Here is a 26316-nt window from a genome sequence, read left to right as displayed (position 1 = left end):
GATTTTACTATTTCCGCAAGGAAGACAGCAGATCAGGAAAGCAACTCAGGACAGTCAGCTTCCTCCTGTGCACCACCAACTAGGACCAATTTTTTGTGTATGTCAAAACAGTCCTTCATCTCACTACAAGAAACAATACTGTCTGCTGCACTGCTATATTTCTTCCTCTTTGTCTCTTCAGCCAGATACTCCCTGTCTGGCTGGGGCTAGCCCAGTGGCACTGCTCCATCAAATCAATTAAGACAGAGAGGTTTTCCACTGATAGACCCTTCTCCCATATTTAAATTTAACACATGCTTAAGTACTTTGCTGGATGGAGGCCAAAGTCTCTGTGAACTGTTTCTGGGGCAATAGCTGTACCTAACTATAAATTCTGGCTTTCCAACTGTGGCTTTCAGTTGAGCTTGAAGTATAAAACTGAGTTCCAGCCTAGCAAACCTGTAATGTTAGATGCAATCGGATTACTTCAAGTTCAGTTAGTCTGAGGAAAGGCCATTCCATTTTTCCCCACCTTGTTCCCTATAAAAACAGTGAAAAATGAAACCGAAATATTCCCATGTAAAGCTACCCATGGAAGTTTCCAAGAGTAACAATAATTACTAGCTCTGTGCTCTGCAACAAAATACCTTTTCAGATGCACGTTGTGACAACATTAGACATCTACAACCATATTGTTCTGAGACTAACCCCTACAAAATGCTTTTGTACTTCAGTTTGAAACACTTTCAACTCACTCATGAATTGTGATCTTAGTAGGAATTTCAGTCCACAATCTGGCATATCTGACAGGTACCACAGACTCCTGAGGATCTCTGTCCACATGCATATGTAGCATCAGCCGACAAAAAGAAGCCCGGAGGTCGTAAGGGAGGCTTTCATCAGACATGCATCGTAGGATCAAGTCTACCGACAGCTGTGCAGAAATCTGGTTGATGGCAAGATATTGGCGGTCCAGGCACATTCTTGCAAAGAGGTTCAGTTGGTACCTTAAAAAAAGGTAATTACATATGGTATTCAAAGAAATCAGTTGGAAATGAAACAACATACCTCAGAATCTCACTTTACAAGCCTGATATCAGCCTTTCTGATATAAATCCTAAAAAATAACAAGAGCAACTTTGCTAAGCAAGGGATCAACTTGACATTAAAAATGCTAACATCAGGCTCCAGCTGCCATGAAGACTGGGCTCCCTTTGAAACTCAAAGGAAGCATTGTTCAGTGGAAGGCTGAAGCATTTGGACTATTTATTTTCATCAGTTTAAGACACTGTTCCATGATCCCATTTTCCCTCTAATCCTCAGGACACTCATTCCTCAGAGCATGCCTTGTTTCCAGGGCAGCACAACCTAAAAATAAAGCCAAATAAATAAAAGCTAAGAGGCAAAATGATAAAGAGACAGCAGAGATTGTGATGCTTATTACATGAAAAAATTGAAACCAACTTTTAATCCCCGTTTCTGGCATGACCTGGTTTCCTTTTTTGGTATTGGCAGATGAACTGGATGAGAACAGCACAAGGGTCTTCAGAGAGTTTACATTTTCCTCCATTTGAATAAGCAGTTTTACCTGTAGTAGGTAAGAACTTCTAAATCAGCTTTTGTGCCCTCTTTCGCCTCCTGAGCCAGATGCCTGATGGCTTTGCCATGAGGCTCCTTGTTACTGTCAATCCAGTAAAGCCACACTTCCTCTTCATCAATGTCATCTGAGATGACTAGGCAATCCAAGGGATTGTTCATTTGTGTCGAAACCAGCCTGCAAACACAAACCATTCACAATGGAGCCACTAGCAATCTGCTATGAATATAACAGAGCAGATAACCAAAAGGTATGTTCCGATTATGGATGCTCACTTGGTCTGAATGAGAATGTCAGCATTCCCTGGGCTCAGCATAAACTTGCAGATGAGTTCCTGCGTTACTGGTATTGCTGTGGTATTAGATACACACAGGTCTGATAGATAATCCAAGAATCTGCAGTCAAACAAACACAGATGCAACAGAACACGAGAATTACAATACTACATAGAAACACTGCAGTAGAAATCTCTAGCATCCATCACCAATATGCTCAAGGGAGCATATAACACAAGATTTATCAACATACGATCTTAGCCAATTCATACTATTGCAACTCACAACAGATAAAGATGAGTAATAGCTTTGAAAGCCACCCTGAATGGTGCTGAACAATCAGTCAGGGAGAGAAAAGAAAAATATCCCAAGTGTGACACTTCTCAGCAAATCAAAGGCCAAAGAGTTGTACCAGAACTTAAGAGCAGCCTGAGGCTGTCTTTCAAGATTGGCTGGCAGGGGAGTTCCCACTGAAGGTACTCATACTTGTCAGGAACCAAAAGCAAGAGTACGCATTCTGACCCATCTTCCTCATCAGGTAACACATGCCTCCCTAACCCAAGTAGCAAGGAGATGTTACTTGTGCTGGAGATAGCCGTGTGCCCTCTGAGGAACTCCAATGCACTGCAGGAGTCCACACCTCCACCTTTTAAAGATGCCTTTTGAAATCTCTGAAGTGACACAGCCAACAATTAGTGAAGAGTGAAGATCTGGCAGGACCTGAAGACAGGACCTCTCTATTCAAAGAGGTCATTCCACATAAAGCAGAAATAACAAAAGCTTTGCATGAAAATCAGTTTCCTCTGAATTTGTCTCTCAAACTTAGGTCTTCTGATGTTTAACAAGGTTCAGCCTGAGGCTTTCCTCATAATTGGGACCTTCATTAGGTATCTGCTTCTTGTCCCTCTTTCACAGGTTCCTCTGTGTGTATTAACAGTAGCCCATATTGCAGCCTTTGCCTCACTAGAATATAATAAGGGCCTCTTCCCTCTATGTAGCTTCTTCTTTTCATGACATGTAGGAATTGAGTATCTCTGAGCCCACCACTCCTCTAGCAAATGTAGCTAAACTGGGCAAGAGGCTCAAGAGCTGATGGGGAAGCAGATAGGAGCAGGCACACACACACCCAGATCATATACTCCACTTAGAAATCCAGGTAAAAAAATCTGACCATCTACTATCAGCCATTCAAGGATCCAATAGTTTGAACCTCTATAGGTGATCATCCTACCAGAGGGAATCAGAAAATCATGTCTGCATTAGCACAGACCACGCTTCCCACAGAAGTCTGGGAACTGCAAGGGATGAGTACAGAAAGCATTTGTAGGATACACTTAGGAACAATTTTACCCCTCACTGAAATGAAGCTTTGTGGCAACAGGTAATTAACGGTGCACAGCAATATTGCATCACAAAGATAATGCTAATAAACAGCACATAATTACATTGAATTCTGGGGGAGTTACCTAGTTGGAGCTAAAACTTAGAAAGGTTATAAATTTTGTAGCTCATGTGTTTTAGAGCATACTGCCACAATTCTTATTCACATGAGCAGTGTTGCAAAAGTCTACAAGATTCTCCATGAAAATAAGTGTCATAAGATCAAGCTTTTACTGTTCCAATTGCACCATCTGGCAAGGTGTATTGTTTCAAACATCTATGGCTCTTGGACTTCAGCCTTAAAGCAATGAATACATAGCAGTTGCACAATGTAGTTATGCAACAAATAGTATGACATCCTCCATCACAAAAACATGACATGAGACTGTCAATAAACACTAGGGCCCTTCAGCACTAAGAAAGACCTGATCTCATGTGGTTTCCACTTAGTACTGACCAAACCCAACACAGTTTAGCATGGGAGAGGCAATGAGATTACAGAGTGAGGCAAAACGGCTACAGACATATAGAGAATAATTGAAGCAATGAAGCACCAGGGCCTTGAGCAGGAGCTTTAATCACTAACAGAAAAATGGTATTCGCAACTACAGAGGACATTATTTGGACTTCAATACATTAATTGCTTATATTTGTACCACTTCAGTAATTTTACAACTGAAAATCCAATGAAAGAAATTTCACATTAAAACCCCATTTTAAGAAAAATAAAAATCCATTTCCTTTATATTCTGACCTAAAGCTAATGAAAATAATTTCCAGTTGAGTGAAGGTCAAGGCCAGAATTTTTCATCTGGAAGAAGATCTGGTCTAAGACATATGTTCACTGGGATCTTCACTGCCCTAGGCCCCTTTCAGGTCTGACCTGGAATCAGAACCTGCAGGAAAACTGGTATCTGTGTAATTTGCACCAAGATTATTAGCAGGGGAACCAACACAAGTGGCAGCTTCACAAAGAAACTGCAGAGTTCTGAGAAATTAAAATTTCTATTTGCTTCTCTTTGTCCCAATCGGACCTAAAACCAAATTTCCGAAATTGTCCTGTGAAGTATAAATCCTCTTTTCAGTAAACTCTAGTTCTGAACTGCAGATATGGTCAAATCCTAAGAATTACAAGTAGTTCTGATATTTTCTAGCATGACGCTGTACACGTGGGTTTTTTCTGCCAGGTCAAAAAAAAAATTAAGCTGGGAGAGAGAGACAACAAAACAACGAACAGCAGGCAGATTCACAGCTACTGCAAATATAAAAGTCTATAAATACAGAAAAATAATATTACATGGACCACTTCAAACCTTGGTTCTCGATTTCTCCTGAGTAAATTAACAAAGGTCTCTATTTCTTTAGCCGTGATGTGTTTCTCTAGCAGTTTTCTGTTGTTGTGCAACAAAGCTGTGATGGTGTCTTCTGCCAGAATATCATAACCAATCTGGGACTGCATGACGCAGAAGTTCTTAGCAATATATTCCTGAAAAAATGAAAATTCCCTTGATGACCTGTTAAGCAGTAATGTTTGTCTTTTAGAACCAGAAGCATCCAGCTCAATTAGCAATCAAAATAACCCTCAAAACTTACCTCTCTGAACTAACCTGAACAAAATAACATCTGAACACCTGAAATACATACCCCAAGAAACAGATTCATTATTAGGGATGAGTAATTCTTATTCCTTCATAAGCCAAATGAATGAATCCATGAAAATATATATAAAATTAAAGAAATAGCAACCAATTTTTTTAAAAGGAAAAAACAAAAGGTTTTTAGAACATTTAAGAAGCTTTCTTTCCTGAGTTTTCCCTCCTCCCTTTCTCTCCCTCCAAGACAGAAATATTTCTGTAAAGCATTAGAAAGAAAACAAAAAAGCCACACATAGCAGTTAAATCTTTTATCTCTACTCCCTTTAGTCCTATAAAGTTAGTGCAGTTTTTCCCTGCTGCAACATGCAAAGCACTCGACACCATGTTCTGAAATACTTCTTGCTCATGGGGAGTCTCCAGCAGTGGGAAATCAAGCTACCTGATAGAATAACCTCTGGTCTGATTCACTGCCATCCTTCTACAAATATTTAAACAATAGAAACAGTTAGTTTTGCAGACTTCCCACTTTATAAACCAGAGTCCAAGTGCATAGTTTTAATAACAGAAAGCTCATGAATGAAGCAATGGACCCCAATCTCAGTCTGAGCCTGTCAAAGTACAAGGTGAACCTATGATATTCATTACTGATCATTCAATTCATATACACATGCCTACAAAACAAAAACACTGTTCCTCAGCATGAGGAAGTATATGACAGTGGCTTCTAACTACTAACTTACACAAAACCCAGTCCTTTTATCATTACTACAGAATCCCACTTTTAAGTGCAGAGCAATGTCAAACCCAGGATATATAATTATAGAAATGAGAATGAAAATTATCTTGAATACTACTGACCTGGTTCTTCCTATAGTCCTGTTGGGAATGTCTGAGGACTCTGTAACATAATCTTAACATGTATTTGTACGGGGCATATCTCTGGTCACCTAGGTCTTCAAGTCTCAACATCGATCCTTCACCTTTGTCCTTAAAAGGAGCTTTAAGGATGCCAAATATCTGTTTAGAATCAAAATCATTGAGAATGAAAATCAAAACCAGATTTTTGCTTAACTTGTAGCAGTCAATGGAAATGCTCTCTGACAGGATCAGCACAAGGGCTGATGACTAAATACAAGCGGGGGCATAATCTCAGACATCACAGCTTTACGTGTTTAGCTTCAATTGCCCACCAACTTGACTGATATTGCCTTCTCTTTACTGCTATCCCCAATTTTAAACACTGTTAGTTAAGTGCCTTAACTCTGGATAAATTAAAAATGAAAAAGGAAGACAATACTGGCTGCTGTCCAATTTAATCCTTTCCACTTTTTTTTCTTTTAATTTCAATAGGCTACTTAAAGATAATATTAATTTTGATTTACGTGCAAGTTGGCCCTCAAAGTCAGGGATCCATAAAGGCATTAGTATTATTCCTATATGGAGAATACTTGCAGGACTGGGACCATGTTGCAAGCTTGTTTCAAATTGCAGATACAATCTGCTATCAAATGTAGTCTTAAAAGTCAACAGAACCACACAAAACTAACAGTCATGGCCCCTCGTGCTTCTATCTGATTCAAAGGCCTTGACTAAACAGCGTTGTATCTGTCCAATCTAGTCAGACACAAACCCAACATGGCATAAGCCAAGTCACCTAAAAATAACGTTTTCTCAAATCACTCTCTCTTACAATCTGTTTGTAAATACAAGCAAGTTATTAATACAGTAGGACATACCTGAGCCAATATATTTTGCTCCCTCATTAATTTTTGTCGTTCCCGGTTTGGCTTGGTAATGACCACATCCAAAACTTCCTGCCCGTTATTAGGCACATCAGCAACAAAGAAAATCAGATCTTCCAGTAACTTGGTTACAAACCTAGGACGAATAGACAAATCATTATTATATACAGTTATTCAACACTTGCTAGGACTCATTAAGAAAGAAAATCACCGTTTAGAACATCCTTTATTTAGTGCAATGGAACCTCAATCACTGCAAAGTTAAGTTTGACATGTACTTAAGGATTCCAGACCGTGGTTCAGCAGAGGCTTAAATCCATCAACAGGGATGTTTACCAAGGCATTAAACAATAACAAGAGAGAAAAAGGGAGAAAAATACAGGATGCTGGCTTGATGCAGAATATTCAGAAATCCAAAATCTATACCAGCTGGCCTCAAGGCCCAGGAACAGTACAAAGACACTCTTATGCAGCCTAGCAAAGATTTTTATACTTTATCACAGACATGGATCTGTGAAACAAGATAATGGACTATGTTGGGTTTGTTTGTGTGGCAGGGAGTTTGGTAACAGGGGAGAGGCTACAGTGGTGGCCCCTGTGAGAAGCTTTGTGAAGCTCCCCTGGCTCCAAGTCAGACCCACCTCTGGCCAAGGCTGAGCCAATTAGTGATGGTGGCTGCACCTCTGCAATAATGTATTTAAGAAGGGGAACCTGGGAGGAGGAGGAAGAGTGAGGGAAATACCTATACAAACACCAAGGTGTCCTGGTTTAGCGCGGGAGAATCGGTGAGTGCGCGGGTTATGCGATCTCTCTGCTCTCACTGCTGTATCAGTAGATATCTTGCTCTGTTCATTGTTATTACTGTTATTGTTACTGTTTGTTTTGTTGATATTGCACTGCTGTATTAAATCTCTCCTTATCTCAGCCCCGGGGCTTTGTATTTCACTCCCTTTGTGGGGGAGGGGCAGCGGCCACGTGGTCTCAGACCCCGGCAGGGACTAAACCACCACACAACGTCAGTGGAAGAAAGGCGGAGGACAGGAGAGGTGCGCTGGAGCAGAGACCCCCCTGCAGCTCATGGTGAGATGGCAGGCTGTGCCCCTGCTGCCCATGGAGGTCCACAGTGGAGCAGATGCCAACCTGCTGCCTGTGGAGGACACCACACTGGAGCAGGGGGCTGTGCCTGAAGAAGGCCAGGACTCTGAGGGAAGCCCACACTGGAGCAGTCTGTTGCTGGGAGGACTGCAGCCCATGGGAGGGACCCATGCTGTAGCCCATGGGAAGGACTCACGTCAGAGAAGTTTGTGGAGGACTGTCTTCCGTGAGAGGGACCCCACGCTGGAGTAGGGGAAGAGTGTGAGGAGTCCTCCCACTGAGGAGGAAGGAGAGGCAGAGACAATGTGTGATGAACTGACCACAACCCCCATTCCCCATCCCCCTGAGCTGCTGTGGGGGAAGAGTTAGAGAAATTGGGAGCAGAGCTTAGCCTGACAAGGGAGGGGTGGGGGAGGTGTTCTGAAGATGTGGTAATGCTTCTCACTGTCCTACTCTGATTGGAAAATTAAGTGGTTATGGTGGTGGTATTTAAACTAAATTGATGTTCTTTTTTCTTCCCCAATCAAGTCTGTCTTTTGCTTGTGACCATAATTCTCAAGTCATTCTTCCCTGTCCTTGTCTAGATACCTAAGCCTTTTGCTTTATTTTCTCCTCCCCATCCCTGAGGGGGAAGGAGTGATTGAGTGAGCAGCTTTGGGATGCTTAGTTGCCCTCTGGGCTTAAACCACAACATGGACTCAATAGAGGAATAAAAACATTCTGCCGCTAGACTATTTCCCTACTGACCCAAGACACTATTGAAAAAATGACTATATTTGTTTCACTCTTTGCTACACAAAAAAAGATTTGGCAGAAGAAGGTGCTAAAAAGGACAGAGGCAGTAGCAATTCCTTCTACCTCCAGAAAATGCAAAAAGAAAGACAGAAATAGGAAAGGAACTATTGGGGCAGCTTCTATGTCACTTTGAGACCTCCTTCTACTGCTCTTGCAGCATGAATGTGCAGTACAGTGAACTCCACACGAATCAAGAGTCCTGCCATGCTGTCCACTGTATAGATGGCTTTCTTGTACATGAGAATCAAATGCAATAGAACCCCACATTACAGGTCAGAAGTGGTTTATCAAAGGAAAGAAGACAAACACTTTGCATTTGCCCAGGGAGCTACCCGTTCATATGGCCAGTGAGCTGCAGAAGTGCTGTTTACCCCCATTTTACAGATGAGGAACACAGAGCAGCCTGAGGTGCAGCCAGGATGCTCTGACAGAGGCGGAATCTAATCCCAGGCTAGCACTCTCAGCACTGAAGAGTCCTGTCCTAATTGCCTCTATGTCCACACAGAGGTTACTAACTTACCCATTACTGTGATGTCAATGATGTCATGAGTAACCAAACACCAATTTAGGAGGGAAAAAAAAAAACAAACAAACCTCACTAACCTCCTTTCATTCTGCGTTATTGTTCCGTTCTCCAGCTTTTTAACAGTTGATGCTAGAACCTTGTTTGCATCATTGGCAAAGTCCAAGTCTCTGACCTCAGACAGAGGAACCGATACAATGGCAAAAGCTTCCTTGTCCTCTTTTGTTTGGCATGTCCCAATCTGCAATAGTTTTTGGTTTATGTGGGTAAGTGATCCTCTTACCTTTATTCTAATTATTATGCATATTTTATATGTTAGAAGTGAGATCATCAGTAGAGAACTTCAGGAACAAGTTTGAGATTTCAACCCCAAGATATATGTGTTTACCTTTAACATCACAGGTCTCTCTTCATCAGTATCTATTGGAATGCTGGTACTAGTGACCCAAGTGTTAGTGCATAAATGCCTCAGTCGGACATATGAATTCCTAAAGGAGAACAAAGCAAACAACAGGTTAGATGGATCAGTCCTGAGCTAAAGTGGGCAAGGCGGGATGCAATGCAACACATGACCATGATATGAGACTTGAGGGCCTGAGTCACACCAGCCACTTGTACTAAAAAGGTAAGGGAGACCTAAAAGATACTGCAGTACCCTTTTCCCTTGTCTCCTCCTTTCTCACCCAGAACAGAGCTGCAAGAAGAACAAAGAGCATCTTGGGATTATGTAGAATGCTGGTTTTAAGTATTTATATACGTCTAGGAATAAAATATTCCTTAAAGAAAAATTTAAAAGGAAGGTGTTATAAAATCCCATCTGAACAGAAATACATTTCATGAATAAAACCAATTCTTTTCTTATTATTATTTTCTGCAGAGTAATGAACCCCTTCAAGTTGTCACAGCACAAAAGCCAGAAGGTAAAACTGACCATGGTTTCACAGCTTCATCATTATGATCTGCAAACCCTTGTGCCAGGGAGCAAGCATTTACAGTACCAGTTCTCAAGTGAAAATCAAGTGAACAAAGAGCAGACATGAGATACTTCTAAATTCTTTCCATATGATAACCTGTGGTATTATCAGAAAGGAGAGCTGAGAAATCAATTACAATTTTTACTCTGAATTCTACTTTTTAAATATATTCACTGTGGTCTTCACTCATGCTCTCCCTTTCATGCTGACGGACTTTGAGTATTCAAGTAAGCAAATTATCTGGCAAAACTTAGCATAGCAAATACACTTTAAAGCTATATGTTGGTATTTCGGGTAACCAGCTTTAAAATCCACCCTCACAACTAGCCCCAAGTGTCTGCATGCCCATTCAGTCACAACCAACACCGTATGACTTATCTAGCCAATCTCAGCTAAGCAACACAGTTGAAATTTCAAATATTCACAATTAAAACCCAGAAGCCATTTGCCGGATACATCTGAATAACAAATGTGTTCAGTGGGATCATGATCTGTCAGGGAAACAGAAGCCCAGTTCACCATACACATTATTTTGTTGGGAACAATTCAGTTAGATCTATTAGCAGTACAGTTTTTGCGAACAGTGCACAAAGGCTCAATTCTGTCCTCATATATATCTGTGCAATATTAAGCCCATTATTTTTCCTCTTCACAGACTCTCTTCAAGTGTCACTTGTTTTATTCTTATAATTATTTTACCCAGTCACAGCAGCAGTATCATGTTTTATACATCCCTTGTTTATCCATGAACACTACTCAAATTTTAACTGAAGGATAATACTTGCTCATGTTTGATTTTTTTCTGCTTTACACACCAGCATAATGCTAGGAAGAAACCCTGTCAATGCAGCACTATTTTTCGCTTTTTTAAAATTTTGTCTTTATTTTTTTTTTATACCTTGGAACCAGGCAATCAGCTCTCTGAAGAGTGGTGGCATCCAGTTCAAAGAGAGATGCGATGTCATTTCCATGTGGCACAGAGACCAAAGTATACATAATCTTCTCCCCTGCTTGGCGTTTCTTCTTTGAAGCAGGAAGGTCGCCATCTCTCTGCTGATTAGGCACAAGGGTTATTTGCTTGCATCAGGGCCCATTATAAATTCTCCAATTACCTTGCAGACAAGTAATACATCTGAATTGTACTTTTTTTTTTTTTTTTTTTTACATTCTAGTAAGAATGTACCATGACTGACTTTGGAGTGTGTAACACAAAGGATGCACTTTGCCCCAGGCACATGGGGTCTCAGACAGTCATTATAACAACAGCAGGTCACAAGCTACAGAGAGACTGTGGTACTGTATACATTACTACTTGACACCTACAACTTCAAAAAACCTGTGGTAGTTGCAGACCCTTCACTCCCAACAGATGTAACTACACAGTGTTGGTTTGGAAAGGGCCGAATTAAAAGAAGAGAACTAATGAAAATTTGATTTTTTCAAGGGGGGAGAGGATTAAAAAAGTAAGCAATTTTCCTAAATCCACTGCTGTTTTATTTAAGTTTGTTCATTTTTAACTCTCATATGGTCAGAATCACAGCAGCACACTTTCCAAACAGCAAGAGCCAGAGTATCTGCTCCACTAGCATCAACTTGTCATTGGAAGGGAGACACACAAAGCTAGATTGTATTAGAAATCTTAGCACAGGCTGATAACACATTGGAGCCTGGATCCGACATAGGTCTGAGTTTGCCCACTGCAACTGGAGAAGTTTATTCCCTTCAAGGAGCCTAGCTTTCAAGTGACAGATTTAAAGTTGTGTTGGTGCCTCAAAAGAGGCATGCAAATCTACGGTGGCAATCTTCCTCCCACCATCCGCTGAAAGTCTGTGGGAATTTTGTGACCCAGCACCACTAAGCAGCCATGTTCATCTTTAGTTACCTACATACCTTTGTCTTCACATACTGCGAATGCTACCTTCCCTAAGCACATATCTTTGCTTGAAGGAATAATTCAGAGTCTGTGCCCGTAACCACACAGCAACCAACAGAATTATTAGCATAAGTAAAAGCTGCTCCTCTGGGACATTGAGTTACACATATTACAAAAGACTTATAATCAATTAAGAGACTGGCAGCCCAGGGCCCTTCACATACACAAAATATATCACAGAGGGAGAGGAAAAGAGGAATGAAGAAAGCCAAAAGAGAAAAATCAAACACTGGAAACCTGAAATACTATTATAATGATTTATAATGCATCACTAGGGAAGAGATGTACAAAGCAAAGTAAAGAGGCTAGGCTGTACTCACTTTGCATTAGTACCTTGATTAAAACCAACCTGTAAGGGATAATCAAGGGCAAAGGTTTGATTATTCATATTGCTAACTGATAAAGCAACAAAACCAAGGATGAGTGAAACTGTGTAAGAAATAGCTAGTTATGATCTCATTTCAAGGCACTCTCTGAATCCTTTCAAAACATCAATTTTTTCATTATCAAGCCTAAAAAATGCCAGCTTTCCATCCCATTACTTCTATCGAGGACAGAGGCAGTAAGAAAAAAACATGAAGAAATCCTCCCAGAAGTTTTTCTTAGGCTCATCTAGTCATTAGCGTATTGTCACTAGTTTTTGAGAGGAAGGCTTGCTGAGGCAAAGGGCAACCGTCTCCTGTGTCTCGCAGAAGAGTAAACTCATCTGGCAGTCCTCACATCCTACCATATCCACGCCCAAAAAATATTAAACAAAATCACACTGAAAACTTAACTGGGATTGAGAAAACAGCAAAATTTTTCATGATTTCCATACATATTTTGTTTTACATACTCAGTATGAGACCCAAACTGGAAAGGCAGGCAAACTGTAAGAGAATCCTCTTGAGAGGTGTAAGTCTGAGTCTAACATCAAATCAAATTTCCAAATAAAATGGAAAACCAGTTTAAAATTCAAGAGGTCTGTAAAGCAGTGAGTAGCATAGGATAGTTTAGAACAGCATCCAGACTTTCTGATATTTCCCATATATATATGTGTCCTGGTTTAACCAGGATAGGGTTAAGTTTCCCCAGCAGTGGAGGGGAGCTCTAGCTGGGTTATTCAGATACCATGCCGACGTCACATCCTGGCAGGTCACATTTTCCTGGCGCGGGAGCGCGGTGCACTCGTGGTTTTGTACATCGTGCTTCAAACTGCTGTATTTGGTAGCTATTTTGCTCTGTTCATTGCTATCACTATTACTGTTATTGTTATTGCTGTTGTTTGTTGTGTTGCTATTGCACTGTTGTATTAAACCTTTCCTTATTTCAGTCTTGGGGCTTTGTATTTCACCCCCTTTGTGGGGGAGGGGCAGCGGCCGCGTGGTCTCAGACCCCGGCAGGGGCTAAACCACCGCAATATTCAAATCTAGTTAGGGCTTACCAGAAACTACCCACTCTACTATAATTTCCAAACTGAAAAGATTAGTATACAAAAAGGCAGGATACTTAATAATGTTATGTGTTTTTTTCCCTGGGGCTCTGGGAAACCACATATGAAACCACATTCTACTCTGTGTTACGAAGCTTGTTTATACTCATGATATAATGTCTGACCATCCCCAACAGATCATTATGCACATGTGCAGGTTTCTATGACAGGAGGCAAAGTCAAAGGCAGGTCTCCTGTGCTGTAGTAGTCCACGCTAACCATTAACTTTGTGGAGAAGATAATCCTGCAGTTTGGGGCTGACTCTCGCCACTCACTAGTCTCCCCAGTAATTGTGGAGATGCAGTTGAGCAATGGAGTTGGCTCATCAGGACTAAATCCTGCCAATCAGGCTTAGCAGCTGTCAAATCAGACCTGGCATATGAGCAAGAGCTGGTTTTCAGTCTAAAAAGAAAGTCCACTTAAACAGAGAGTCGGTGTCTGTAATACTAGTAACTGCAATGCAAAGCTTAGTTGAGCAAAATCAGACCTGCACAAGAGCTGTACAGTAGTTTCATACTGGACTCCAGCACAAACCTCAGAACTTTCCTTATAATGTTATTTTAGCATCTCAGACACACCTTACAACCCAACCTGGATTATGGGTGTTAAGCACTAGTCATGGAAAAAACATGTAACAGGAAGTGACCCTCAGCTTGACAGCTCTGAAAACAACTTACATACATGGAGTGCATGAGAGAGAACACTGTCATTACACATGAACATACATGGATTTATGTTTATGTCTGAGTGCCTGAGCACATGCCTCTGTGTGAGAGAGAATGCACACACACTTGGACACAGAAAGTTTCTTATGATTAATTAAATATAGTAAGCAGTCATCAGAATCTGCACTTAACTAAGCCATTATTGAATCAGCAGATGAGTCTGAGGATACGGAAAGAAGTGAAAGTATTAGACTATTTCAAATTAATTAGACAATATGATCAGCTCAGGAGAAGCACTGCATTCCTAAGCAGATGAAAACAAGATGACATTTGCTCAGGTAAGAAACTGGCATATGAGCAGATGCAGCCAGCAAAACTGGATTCAATGAAGAGAAGGGAGGAAAAGAACTGTAAAGGGACTCAAATGTAGAAAGAAGAAATTCAACTTAAAGCAGTATGAAGAGGAAGCCAGTGAACAGTTTCAGAGATGTTGGTGATGTGGTCAGTGACAGCCAAGGAAAGCACTCCCAAGATTTCTTTAAAAAAAGAAAAAAAGGAGCAGGTGAATCACAAGTCAAATCAGATATGAAGAAGGTGGAATCACCTCACTCCATCATGCGCTGGTTAAATTGCTCACAAGGTGAAGGAAATGCACATTCAGCTCCTCTTCTGTCTGGCAGGAGTTGAACCTACACCTTCCAGAAGAATGACCCGGTCCAAAAAAACAGGTGGTACAAAGAGCAAAGTAATCCCACTCTGCCTAACAAAACCCAAGCGTCCACCTGACTAGAGGGCTGTGAGCCCCCCAGCTGCCAGCCTTATTCTGCAGAAGTAAAGCAAAGCACACTACTTGCATGCACAGAGGGACTTTGCTAGGAGGGGGGAACTCAACACACCCCTACCACACAGACAGTGTCCAGGGCACTCTTCCAGGAGGGACTCATCTAGAAAAGCAAAGGCTGAGAGTTCAAAAAAGGACTTCTAGTTAGTGAAAACAAAGTCATTTTGGTGAGGAGTGGAAATACTGATCCAGGCTCACAACAAGATCCGTAAGTCCAGGTAATGCCACTGATCTGCAGTGCATCATACCGATTTAAAAAGCAGCTTAGGAAAAACCCAACACAGACATAATATGGTGTTTGCAATTTGAAGGGCAGATTTAACTGTAGAGAAAACCCATATTGTAATGAGACAAAATACTCAGGTACAATCAGATTTGTCTTTCTTGAGACTTGCAGCCCAGCAGATAACCCTTCCTCACATCTCTTAATATAATTTGCTCGTAATTGTGACCTATCCCAAATCCCCGTTATTCACCTCAACTGGGTGTCAAACCTAAATCAGGAGATTTACATGGAGTTTTGGTTATGGAGAGGCCTTCCTTTCAACTGCAAAAAGCAATACAAAAAACACGACAGACCTGAAATACCTTTTCTTTTAGAAACCCAATCTACAATTCCAATTGGTAAAGACACCTTTTGTGGCATAGAGACAGACAAGGATAATGCTCTGCTCCAGAATGAATATATTAAGCTGCACTACAGATTTCAGCAGAAATTAAATTTAATAGCAGCCAGAGTTCTGAAAATGCCTGTTAAATCCAGTACAAAGTGGTATCTCAATGTTAACCCAGTTTAGGAAGCTCTTACAAAACCAACATTTCCAGAGAGTGGTAATGTGAGCAGAACTCCATAGGTTAGGTGATTTAAAAATTCTATATGAAAAGAAAGTCGAGTAAATTAATGGCCAGCCTTGCTCCTGCATGTTACGAAGCCCTGGCAGACAGCATAGCAGTTAGCCTCCTATAACACCTTCACTGTTGACTCATTTGTGAGTCATCGCATTTTTAGCAGAGACATCACGTTGCAATTCTGTTGTTAGGAGCCAGAGACATTCTGTAAGAAACAATGTATGCGTTTTCAGAGCTGATTCAGACCTGTGTGCAGCAGCAGAATAATAATAATGTGCCAGCATCCGTGTCTCCCCTTCTTCCTCCAAGCCTCTCAAGTGGTCTGACTGCTGGCTTTATATAAGCAGAGACACTGCCATTTTAAACCTGATGATTTTTCTTTTTTTTTTTTTTTAAATGTTTTTCAGATTGTTTATTGCCAGGTTAATTCCTAACCAAGCCTTTAAAAACACAATAATTCCCCAAGCCTATTCTACTTGCTTAAACTGCATCACCTGTGTCCCACATAATAAAATTTTTAATAAACAGATTTAGTTGCTGGAAAGTAAAATAAAGAAATAAATTAATTTACAGTGTTTATCAGGAAAAAAAAATCACCTGGGTTGGAAGCAAGAAAGAAAACTTTGAATTGCAGAGTTGTTTGGAATTCATAACTTTAGATAAACAGAAGTCAAAGGAGAGACATCAAATTGCAGTCCATGGTAGATCTGTCCAACTTCTTTACAAGAAAAGTAAATGCATACCAGTCTCAATCCTAAGAAAAATCTCAACCATAAAAGCTAGTTTGGAACTGGTTAGGACTAACACTCTCTCATGAAAATGCAAACAGATGGAGCTAAGGTACCTATCCAAAGACAGCTTTTAATACAAAGGCGCTAACAAATGCCAGGTTCCCAGCTGTTCTTGACATTTCCCCAATGTTTACAGCATTCTTCTGGATGCTGTACATTTCTGCGATTAGAAATAACAGACTACTTTGTGGCATAAAATACATCAATTTTTGATTTAATGGGATCTGTAACAGAGCACTGCGTTTTGATGCATGGTACACTACAATCTCCTAGATTCCAAGAGATGAAGAAGCCTTTTTTTGATAAGGCCTTTAAATTACAGAAAGGTCTTCCCATTTGAAAAAAAAAAATTCTGGAGTTTAGATGTGAGCAAAATATGTATAATATTAATCAACTCATTGTAAGGCCAAATTTTGCCAGAAATAAAAGCAGTGTTTCAGAAGACAATTTGGCTGGATTCTCAAGCAGCAGCCCATAAATAAGCAATGAATCACAGTCCAAATGTAGCTTTAATGCTTGGGAACAAAAGTCCTAGTAACTTCCAGTAATATTTACGTTCTCCAGAGCCAAACCCTTTCAGACTTTTAAGTCACTTAAGGCAAGGCAGAAAAGATAGAAAAGATGCATTTAGGCAGAACCTAGGTGCCTATGTCCCCTACTGCACCACAGAAAATCCTCCACTGTTGCTTCCTAAAATTCAGTTGCCTAAGCAACTGTGATCAGAACTTGTAAACCAGACAGTGAACATGCACAAGAAGCCCCCATTTAGGAGTTAAGGGTTGGCATGAAATGCACAAATGGCTGTGCCAACTTTAAAACCCAGACAACAGAGGAGGAGCTGGTACCCTTTTATCCAACAGAGTAGCAGAGAAACGAAAAACACAAGCTGCAGGCTCTGTTTCTTCTTTCAGTTGAAAGGATTCAAGTATGCATCTCCCATTTCCCTGCTACCCAGACTTCAAATTTTGCTGGGGTAGGTCCACTTCCACCTCCCCCCCTCTAGAGCAGATTTACTTCACAAGCAGTATTTCAAAATTATTTGCTTCAAAAGATTAAAAAGGAGACGCCTTTGCAGTGAATCAATTAGGCAGTCACCTGGCAGAAGAAACACTAGATGAAAAACCATGGAGCAAAGAAAGCATGCGTGCTCTAGGTTATGTGCATATTGGATACAAGACTGACATAGCTGGCCCTTAAAGAACTCCAAATATTATAAGATTCTTTTACTTTTGAAGGATAATTCAAAACACTGCATCACTGTAACATAAAAGAAACTCCTGCACAGGGATGTAAAGCTTTTTTGCTCAGTTGCTCAAGGCCAGAATGAAGGCTTAAAATAGCCATTGCTGACTCACGCTATTTCCAACAAGACTATAAAGGGGTGAAGGATCCAAAGGGACTTCTACCACACTAAAAGCGCCTGTAAGCTTGGATTTACCTGGAGGTATTACCAAACATTGCTAGGAGTTCTTTCACAAAACATTTTTCACAAGAAAGTGCTGACTGAGTGAAATAAAATTTCCACAAAGGCATCAGTTTTGATCATCAATCAGTTTTGATTAAATTTTTATTGGAAGTATATGTCTAATCTGATTTATCTGGTTTCAGCTGAAACCAATACCCAGGAGGATTAAGCCAGACTGTTACAGAAGTCACCTTTAACATTCGTGTTCAGATTACTCTTCCTCCTTCTTCATTACTCAGCCCAGAGAATATTTAACTATTTAGATGAATTGGAATTGCTACAACTGGAAACCCTATACTATACCTAGATTAGTATAGTGTGGTACAATAAGATTGGATCCTTGGAGACAAGGGCCTAGCATCTACCCTATATATGTTTTCATAGGTCTTACATCAGACTAGTTCTAGTCTGGTTTTCTGGGCTGAAAGGTTGGAGCACAGTAGATACATTCCAGGGGTGTGTGTATCTTTTTACTTCCATCCAACAGAATATAAATTCACATGCTCTGATATTGCTCTGCAAAATGGAGTGTCTTAAATACGGAATAATCTGGAGATTTGATTCAGAAGTGCCATCATGATGTGAACTACAATGTTAATGCAGATGCTCGTCTATGAGACAAGCTCTACTGTTCACAGAGCAAGAGCACGAACCCAAGCATTTCCAAGCAAGCACCCTACTCACTGGGGTATTCCAGAACTTATCTCGATTTCCATTCAAAAGCTCTAGGGTCTTCAAGTACAGAAGAGAAACAATTGGTGAAACATCCCTATTTTCACGAAAGAGAATTCTCATTTCTCTGGACAGCTTAGCTGTTATTGCTATATTACCATTAATACCAAATACCAGGAAAGATGGAAAACTGATGTTGCCAACTCCTACAAAAGTTGCCATTTTTATTGAAATTGCAGTCCTGAAGGCACTGATTATGTAAGAATCTTGGGTTTCATTTCATGAAGAATAAAAAATTCTTCCCCACGCAGAGGGTGCATGCAGTCAATATGCAATAAGAACAGAATGCATTGTAAACTGCAGAGCTCAAGCAAGTGTGGTTGTATAAATCATTATTGTAATAGCTTCATATATGTTATTTTTTTAAAGCATATCTCCAACAGCTTCTTTTCCAATGCAGAATAATTCAGAAATCCTAATCGCTCATTGTTTTTCAACAAAATTATGCAAGCCATTCTTTACCTTTCATGGATGGGAAAGAAAAAGATATCACAAAATGAGAGTTCAGTTTCCTCATGGTTGAAAACTAAACAATATCAAAGACCTTGCAACTCATTCAATGTTATGGCAATCTCATGAGACTCACCATAATATCCCAACACTTGCCCACTACATTAAGGACACACAATCTAACCACCTGAGTAAATAGCAATCGCGATATGGTGGTAAGGGAGGTGCAGTCTACATCAAGTGCACAGACTGCACTAGTAGAGAACAACTAGGGAAGGACAAAGGAGAATTCACATCAGTGAAGTGGTGAACTGGCCACCTGATAGTAGTTGTGCTCATCTTTCACTCCACCACCATGTAGGCAGCCAGCTTTGTGGGGATTTTGCAGTTGGGCAAGGCTAAGGTAATCAGCTCTCAGCTACAGTGACAACAATTTATGACACCACAGACAGTTCACCTTTTTCAGTTGCTTATACATATGAACCCAGACCAAATTCTACACATCCTCCAGCCTCCTAAACTCCAGAAAATAAGGCTATCACATCAACTTTTCTTTCACATCACAGCACCACGTAAGACATTATGGTTTTACACACTGTGTTGGGTCTGTGTGTGCGGTGGGGTTTTGGTAGTGGGGGAGGGGGCTACAGGGGTGGCCCCTTTGAGAGGCTTCTTGAAGGTCTCCTGGCTCCAAGTTAGACCCACCTCTGGCCAAGGCTGGGCCAATTAGCAGCAGTGGCTGCACCTCTGGGGTAATGTATTTAAGAAGGGGAACCTGAGAGGAGGAGTGAGGGAAATACCTGTGCAAACACCAAGGTCAGTGGAAGAAAGGAGGAGTGGGGAGGTATGCCAGAGCAGACATCCCTCTGCAGCTCATGGTGAGAGGGCAGGCTGTGCCCCTGCCACCATGGAAGTCCACAGTGCAGCAAATGCCAACCTGCAGCCTGTGGAGGACCCCATGTCGGAGCCAGTGGCTGCGCCCAAAGAAGGCTGGGACTCTGAGGGAAGTCCATAATGGGAGGACTGCAGCCCATGGGAGAGACCCATGCTGGAACAGTTTGTGAAGAGTTGCAGCGCATGCGAGGGACTCATGTCAAGAGAAATTTTGTGGAGGACTGTCTCCCATGAGAGGGACCCCATGCTGGAGCAGGGGAAGAGTGAGAGGAGTCCTCCCCCTGAGGAAGGAGCAGCAGAAACAATGGGTGATGAACTAACTACACCCCCTATCCCCTGTGCTGTTGCAGAGGAAGAGGTAGAGAAATCTGGGGAAGAAGCAAGGCGTGGGGAGAAGGTGTTTTGAAGATGTGGTTGTATTTCTCACTGTCCTATTCTGACTGGAAAATTAAGTAGTGATGGTGTTTAAAATAAATTGATGTTCTTTTTCCTGTCTCGATTTCCAAACCTTTTGTTTTCTTTTCTCCTCCCCATCCCTGAAGGATGGAGCAGCTTCCCTGAGGGAAGGAGTGAGCGATGGAGCGGCTTCATGGTGCCCTGTTGCCCTCTGGGCTCAAACTATGACACACACACACAGGCTAACAGTGCGTACTGACTAAGGTGCTGCATCAGCTTTTCCTTCTGCTAAGGCCCTATCAACAGGTAAGTATCACTGTACCTGCAAATGCAATTTGCACAGTATAGTTCACAGGAAGTATCTGGGGCCTCACTTGTCTTGGAATCTGAATTTGCTGAGGAAAAAAGAGCTTGGAAGCAGTATAGCAAACTTGTCACCAAAGACAGTCAGTATCATGAGACGGCCACCACCAACACACAAGGTCATATTTTTAAACACTAAAATCATTGACTATTTTGGTGTTTATAGAAAGATTTGCAACTACAGAGAAGATAATACATTCTTTTATCTCTGAACAGAACTAGCATCTACTTGCACACTTTTCTAAGAAGCCAAATTACCAACTCATGATCTACACAGGGCATCTGAGAGAGCCTGAAGGTCAGGGTCAGCATTGCAGGTTGTCCTCCTGAGTATATAAAAATTGATGTCTCAGACAGATTTCAGGCTCAGCCTTTGTACGTGGTGGTATGTAAAAAGAGTAGATGTATGAACACATACATATACCAATATACTCGTACTGTGGGAGCCCCAGAAGCCCCCACAGTAGAGTGTGTGACAAACACATAATATAAGGGCCTTTTACAGGTATAAAAATTGAGGTATAGACTTTTAACTATTTCTGGTTAAAATTATTTGGAAGAACAAGGAATCTCATTCTTGAATTTTTGCCTAGTGCCCTCACAATGTGATCATCCTCCTGTAGAGCCTGCACAGCAGGAAGAGAGAGTGAGAGAGAGTGTGTGTCTGTGTGTGCGTTAGTGTTACTTCTGGTATTTGGTGCTCAGAAAATGCAAGTGCCATGCTAATCCTGAGGGGAATTCTGCTAGATTGAGTCTCTGTCATCTCCACTGATGATGTCTCTACTGATTAAAGCTAGTCAAAGCTACATGTTAAAGTTTTCAATACATAAGACTTCACAGTGCATAATGTTCTGAGGTTCTATTATTTAGCAGAACAACTTCAGTAACATGATATTCCTGGCTTTAATTTTATTTTTGCATCTTCACATAGTAAGATATGCTTTACAGTCCAACAACTGAATTGTAAATCTCAGACCATACTGTGGACAAACTGTTCGGAATTTTACATTTATACCAAATGCTGCTTTCTTAGAGGAATGTGTGGAAAGTACCCAAACAGGCTATTTTTGGGCACTCAATTAAGAGGGAGAGAAAGGAGTTTGAGGAAAGAAACACCCATGCTGATTTTAATCAAATTTTGTTGACTAGGTAAAGGATATTTAAAACATCTCATCAGGGACAGAATTAGTTTGCCAAATTTCAGCTAAATGAGCATTTTAATGGCTTGGTTAAAACCCACATTTATGGAGGAAACTCTGACAGACAAAGAATAAAAGGACCTAATTCAACACACATAAACAGTAAACAGTTCCCATTTCATTTGATAACCAGCCTGTTAACACAGAGCCTAGTACTCAATCAACAAGCAAATGTTTTGGGGGAAAAAAGTCAGCACAAAAGAAAAAATCCACTTCTCAAATCTTTCATCTTCATTAGACTTGCTTTGTTCTTTGTTAATGTCATACTGATTAGCTTTCGATAAATCCAAAGGACTTTTGTACAATTTCAAAGGCTTCAGTGGTGTTCAAAGGACTTTTGCCACCTTATTAACTTGCCGGAGAAATACTGGCTATGACTCTACCTCGATAAACCCCATTCAACACTACCACATCATCAGCACAAAGTTCCTGATAATCATCATCTGAGGAAAGTTTAAAAATCTTAAAAGGCCTTTTGTTTCAGATTGTATTTTGCTGCTGTTTTGCTTATGAGCCGTGCCTTAGCAGACCAGATGAGTTCCCAGGGAGCACTGGGAGAGCTGAATTCTTTTGCCTGCTTCAGGCCCCCACTGCAGCACCGGCAGCATGAGGTGGGTAGGGACAGCCATCCCTGCATGGGGGAACCACCTGCTAGTCAAAAACAGGAATGAAAATCAGCTTCAACACCTTTCTGTCCCAATTATTCACCCTTGTCATAAGAAGAAAGAATAGGTCCTCTTGATGGCATTTTTAGCTGCTGTATAAACAATAGCAGGCCAGTGCTTTGGTATGCCTAAATCACCACTGACTTAAAGGTCTCACATCAGCAGCATAAGCTGGAGCTGCCGCAACACGTAGCTCTATGTTAAGCCAGGAGAGAGCGGTGACTGGGAAATCCCTTTGCTTCTACTGTGATCAAGGGCAGAGAACCTGACTACCCATCGACGCCTGGTGCTCAGTCCCACACACCCATATCTCATTCTGCAGAGGAAGTCAAAAGAAAGAAAAATGTCTAAGAGATCCTTTAGTCTAACCTGAATGCTGGGCCATAATCTCAGTATGAGATTCAGTGGCTCCATGCCAACATGTGCTATATGAAAAAACATCCTCATCTTCAACGGTTAAGTCCTAAATATTAATATCCCATATGCCTTTCAGTGGTCCTCCCAAAAATAACTAGCTATGACTAAAATAGACATTACTGAAATTTCTACCATTAAAAAAACAAACACCCCCCCCCAAACCCCAACAGCAATAAAAAACAATGGGAAGCCTTCTAAACCTCCATCAAGCATCAAAAATAGAGAGGCACAAATGTAATTGAATAAAAGCTTCTCAAGTAATCTTGAAATAATAAGCAAAAAAACCACACTAAAGAACAGTCCACATGTCTACATTTCCTGTTTTGGAACACATCAAAATGCAATACCAGCAGATGCTGTATTTTTAATAACAGAAGCATTTAGTCATTTACGACTAAATGACAATAAATGCTGCATTAATGGGTTCACACTTCCCTTCCTTCTAAAGCTTGTCTGTATACAAACACAGCTCAAACACAGCCAACTTCAGACAGGATTGAAAAAGCCTAGCTGAACAGAGTCTCACAGATCACTACTGCAAAACTAATTGACTGGGGGAAAAAAATCCTTCCTCTGAGATCCAGATTTTTGAAGGTATTTGCACACCAACAGATGCAAATGTTGTTCCTAACTTCCCCCAAAGTCAAGACAGGTCAGGTCAAGAAATCTAGCTGCATTCTCAAGATTCTTAAAAACCGTGGAAAATCTAGCTCTGGGTTTTGCTAAACAGACAGCTTCTAACTGTCACTTTAAAAAGCCACATCCAAGTCTGCAGAACAGGTCAGACTGGCTTTGTAAATCAGTAATCCATCCTCCTCCTCTGGTCTCTGGCTCTCTTCCATCCCTTCACCCATAGCTGTAAATTATCCTTCACTCCTTACAGAGCTTTAAAAAAAAAAAACCCCACACTCCTCCTATGAGATAGTGAAAAACAGAAATAAGGCTTATAGTGCTGAGTTCACCCTGTAACCTTGGCAAGTCCTTTTTCTTACAAGAACCTTCAATCACTGAGCCCAAGAGATAGAAACTAATCAGAATGCTGTATTAACATTTAATGAAGAGACTGAGAAAAAAAGACTCACTTTGAAACTGTGTCCAGGTAAGAAGGTCCCACAATACCAACAAATTAAATGTGTGAGCAGATGTGTGAAGGCCTTGGTGGATGCTGCCATCTCCTGGTACTTTCTCCGGTTTCCAAACTGCTATCCTTGCGCAAAAGGTACCTGTACATCTCAGTTAAACAAGGCCATTTTTATCCAGTTATTTGCCATACTGTTTCTACAGGCAGAAGGAGCCACAGAGCATTTACCACTGTGCTTTCCTCCTCTGCATGAGCTGTATGATCAGTGGATGAATAAATTTTCTGCAAAGGCTTGATTCCATGTTACCCCAAAAAATAACTGGCAAACAGTCATCCCTTTTTGCTTCCTGAACACAAAAAGATCTCTGTCAGTAGTTCTGTTTCCAAAAACTGGATATCAGAAGGCCTAAATTATGGCCTTCAAGTATTCAAATAAAAACTTAATTTATTAAGTTGCCTTAATAAAACATCCTATGCAGTACTCCATTTTCCACAGCAGTTTAAGAAGGTGAAAGAGAAGTAAGTCCATAAAACTATTGAGAAAGTTTCTCCAGGGCTCCAACGGTTTAATCCTGGTTTATAGCCTCAAGTTTAAGAACTGATTTCCCTTTTATGTTTTTTTTTTAATCTTAGCTAATGCTGAGGATACTATTACTCATACAAATATGTAATCTTCCTTAAAATCTCACTAAATGCTTTGTTTTCTATTCTTGTGGCAGCAAGTTCCACTTCTTTACTATGTCTTATTCAGAAGGCAGGAAAGTATTATTTTCTATCAATATGAACTTGAATATGCATCCAACTACCTTCACCCTGATCCAATTCAAGTGATCATTACAATAGGATTAAATTTATTATGAACATTATGGCTCTGTCCACCCACATAAATGTATATTATAACAATATATATCATATGGCAGGCTAATATTTTTAATACCAAGACGTAACAGAAATCCATTTAAAAGAATGTAAACCAAGAGTAACAACGGTTCTCAATTTAAAGTGAATGATGTACCTAAGCTTCTCTGAAAAGAAACTTGGGCAATTTTGACAGAAAAGTAGAGTGAGATAATATGGGAAGAAATTATTCAAGAAAGACGAGAGAAATGTAAATAACTTTTATTGGCCATGATTCAAGAGTTCTCAGAAACTGGTTTACACCACCACAAGGTGAAATCCATCTGACGGTCCCACAAGACAAGGCCTTTGACACTGGCTTCAGCAGTTCCTGTTAACCCACCCCAACCAGCTTCATCTCAGTGACTTGCCCATCATCAGAATATGCGCTAAAGAGCTTGCCATCCCAACCATCCTATACAAGCCATTTATGAAGTATATTCACAGGTGGAAGTTAAAAGTGGCTGTTGTGGAGTCTTCAGTCCTACAATGGTCAAAAAAGTCCGGGAGGTGGCTGCACAAGTGAAAACTGTTAGAGGAGGTCCAAACCCATCAGGTCAGCATCTGAAACACCCTGGACCCCTGAGCACATAAATACTCATGATTCCATTGACTTCAAAGACAAGGCTACTCCTGAGAGCTTTACTGAATGAGCAACAATTTGGTTTAATGACTGAAGCACACTACAAGTCAGCAAAAGTATGTTTGGTTCTGCCATTACCTCTGAGTTCATTGCTTCAACCTACTGCATTGGCCAGCCTGTTCTCACTCTTCTCTTTTGTCTAGAAGAACTTCAGGGCACAGATTACTTTTTGTAGCAACATCAGTACTCTGTGCACTATCTTGGAAGACACCATAATAATATGAACCCTTGTTTATGGCCACAATTTTACAGAATCACAGAAGGTAAACATTAAGGCTGCCATCTTACCTGCATTATCTTAATTAATTTAGTATAGTATAGTTAATTCAGTGTCAAAGACAATTACCTCACCAGATTTACTGCCACAAGATGTCTAGTAACTCTGGTTTAGTCTATTCAACTAAGTAGAACAGGATTATCACAGATTTTTCCTTACAAATTCTGAACTGCAATTATGTTCATGTTCACAACGTTTCATGAGCCATGTACTGTGGTTTACCTATTGTCTCCTGCAATATGTGAGACTAGCATGTGATTTGATATTTGCATACGTATTTTGTGATTATTTTAGCAATATCCATATCGCCCAAGAAGTTTAATATGAAATTA

At 40.7% G+C, this 26316-nt stretch overlaps 1 protein-coding gene across 5 annotated transcripts in view; it reads right to left on the bottom strand.

Annotated features, from left to right (window-relative positions):
* The window catches only part of ITPR2 (inositol 1,4,5-trisphosphate receptor type 2), a 283724-nt gene that overhangs the window by 198633 nt on the left and 58775 nt on the right, over positions 1-26316 (bottom strand). For all 5 annotated transcript variants that reach the window (XM_074871358.1, XM_074871355.1, XM_074871356.1 and 2 more), the window contains 9 exons: positions 10854-11008; positions 9370-9469; positions 9062-9222; positions 6563-6704; positions 5685-5843; positions 4545-4717; positions 1852-1971; positions 1568-1753; positions 735-986 (listed from right to left, as the gene is read on the bottom strand). In XM_074871358.1, the coding sequence (XP_074727459.1) occupies positions 735-986; positions 1568-1753; positions 1852-1971; positions 4545-4717; positions 5685-5843; positions 6563-6704; positions 9062-9222; positions 9370-9469; positions 10854-11008 (1448 nt within the window). The remainder of the gene's footprint in view (positions 1-734; positions 987-1567; positions 1754-1851; positions 1972-4544; positions 4718-5684; positions 5844-6562; positions 6705-9061; positions 9223-9369; positions 9470-10853; positions 11009-26316) is intronic.

The sequence above is a fragment of the Strix uralensis genome, chromosome 5 (genome assembly GCF_047716275.1).
Source record: "Strix uralensis isolate ZFMK-TIS-50842 chromosome 5, bStrUra1, whole genome shotgun sequence".
Taxonomy (NCBI): domain Eukaryota; kingdom Metazoa; phylum Chordata; class Aves; order Strigiformes; family Strigidae; genus Strix; species Strix uralensis.
The sequence above is the reverse complement of the archived record's forward strand: the minus strand, read 5'-3'. Positions and strand labels throughout refer to the sequence as shown.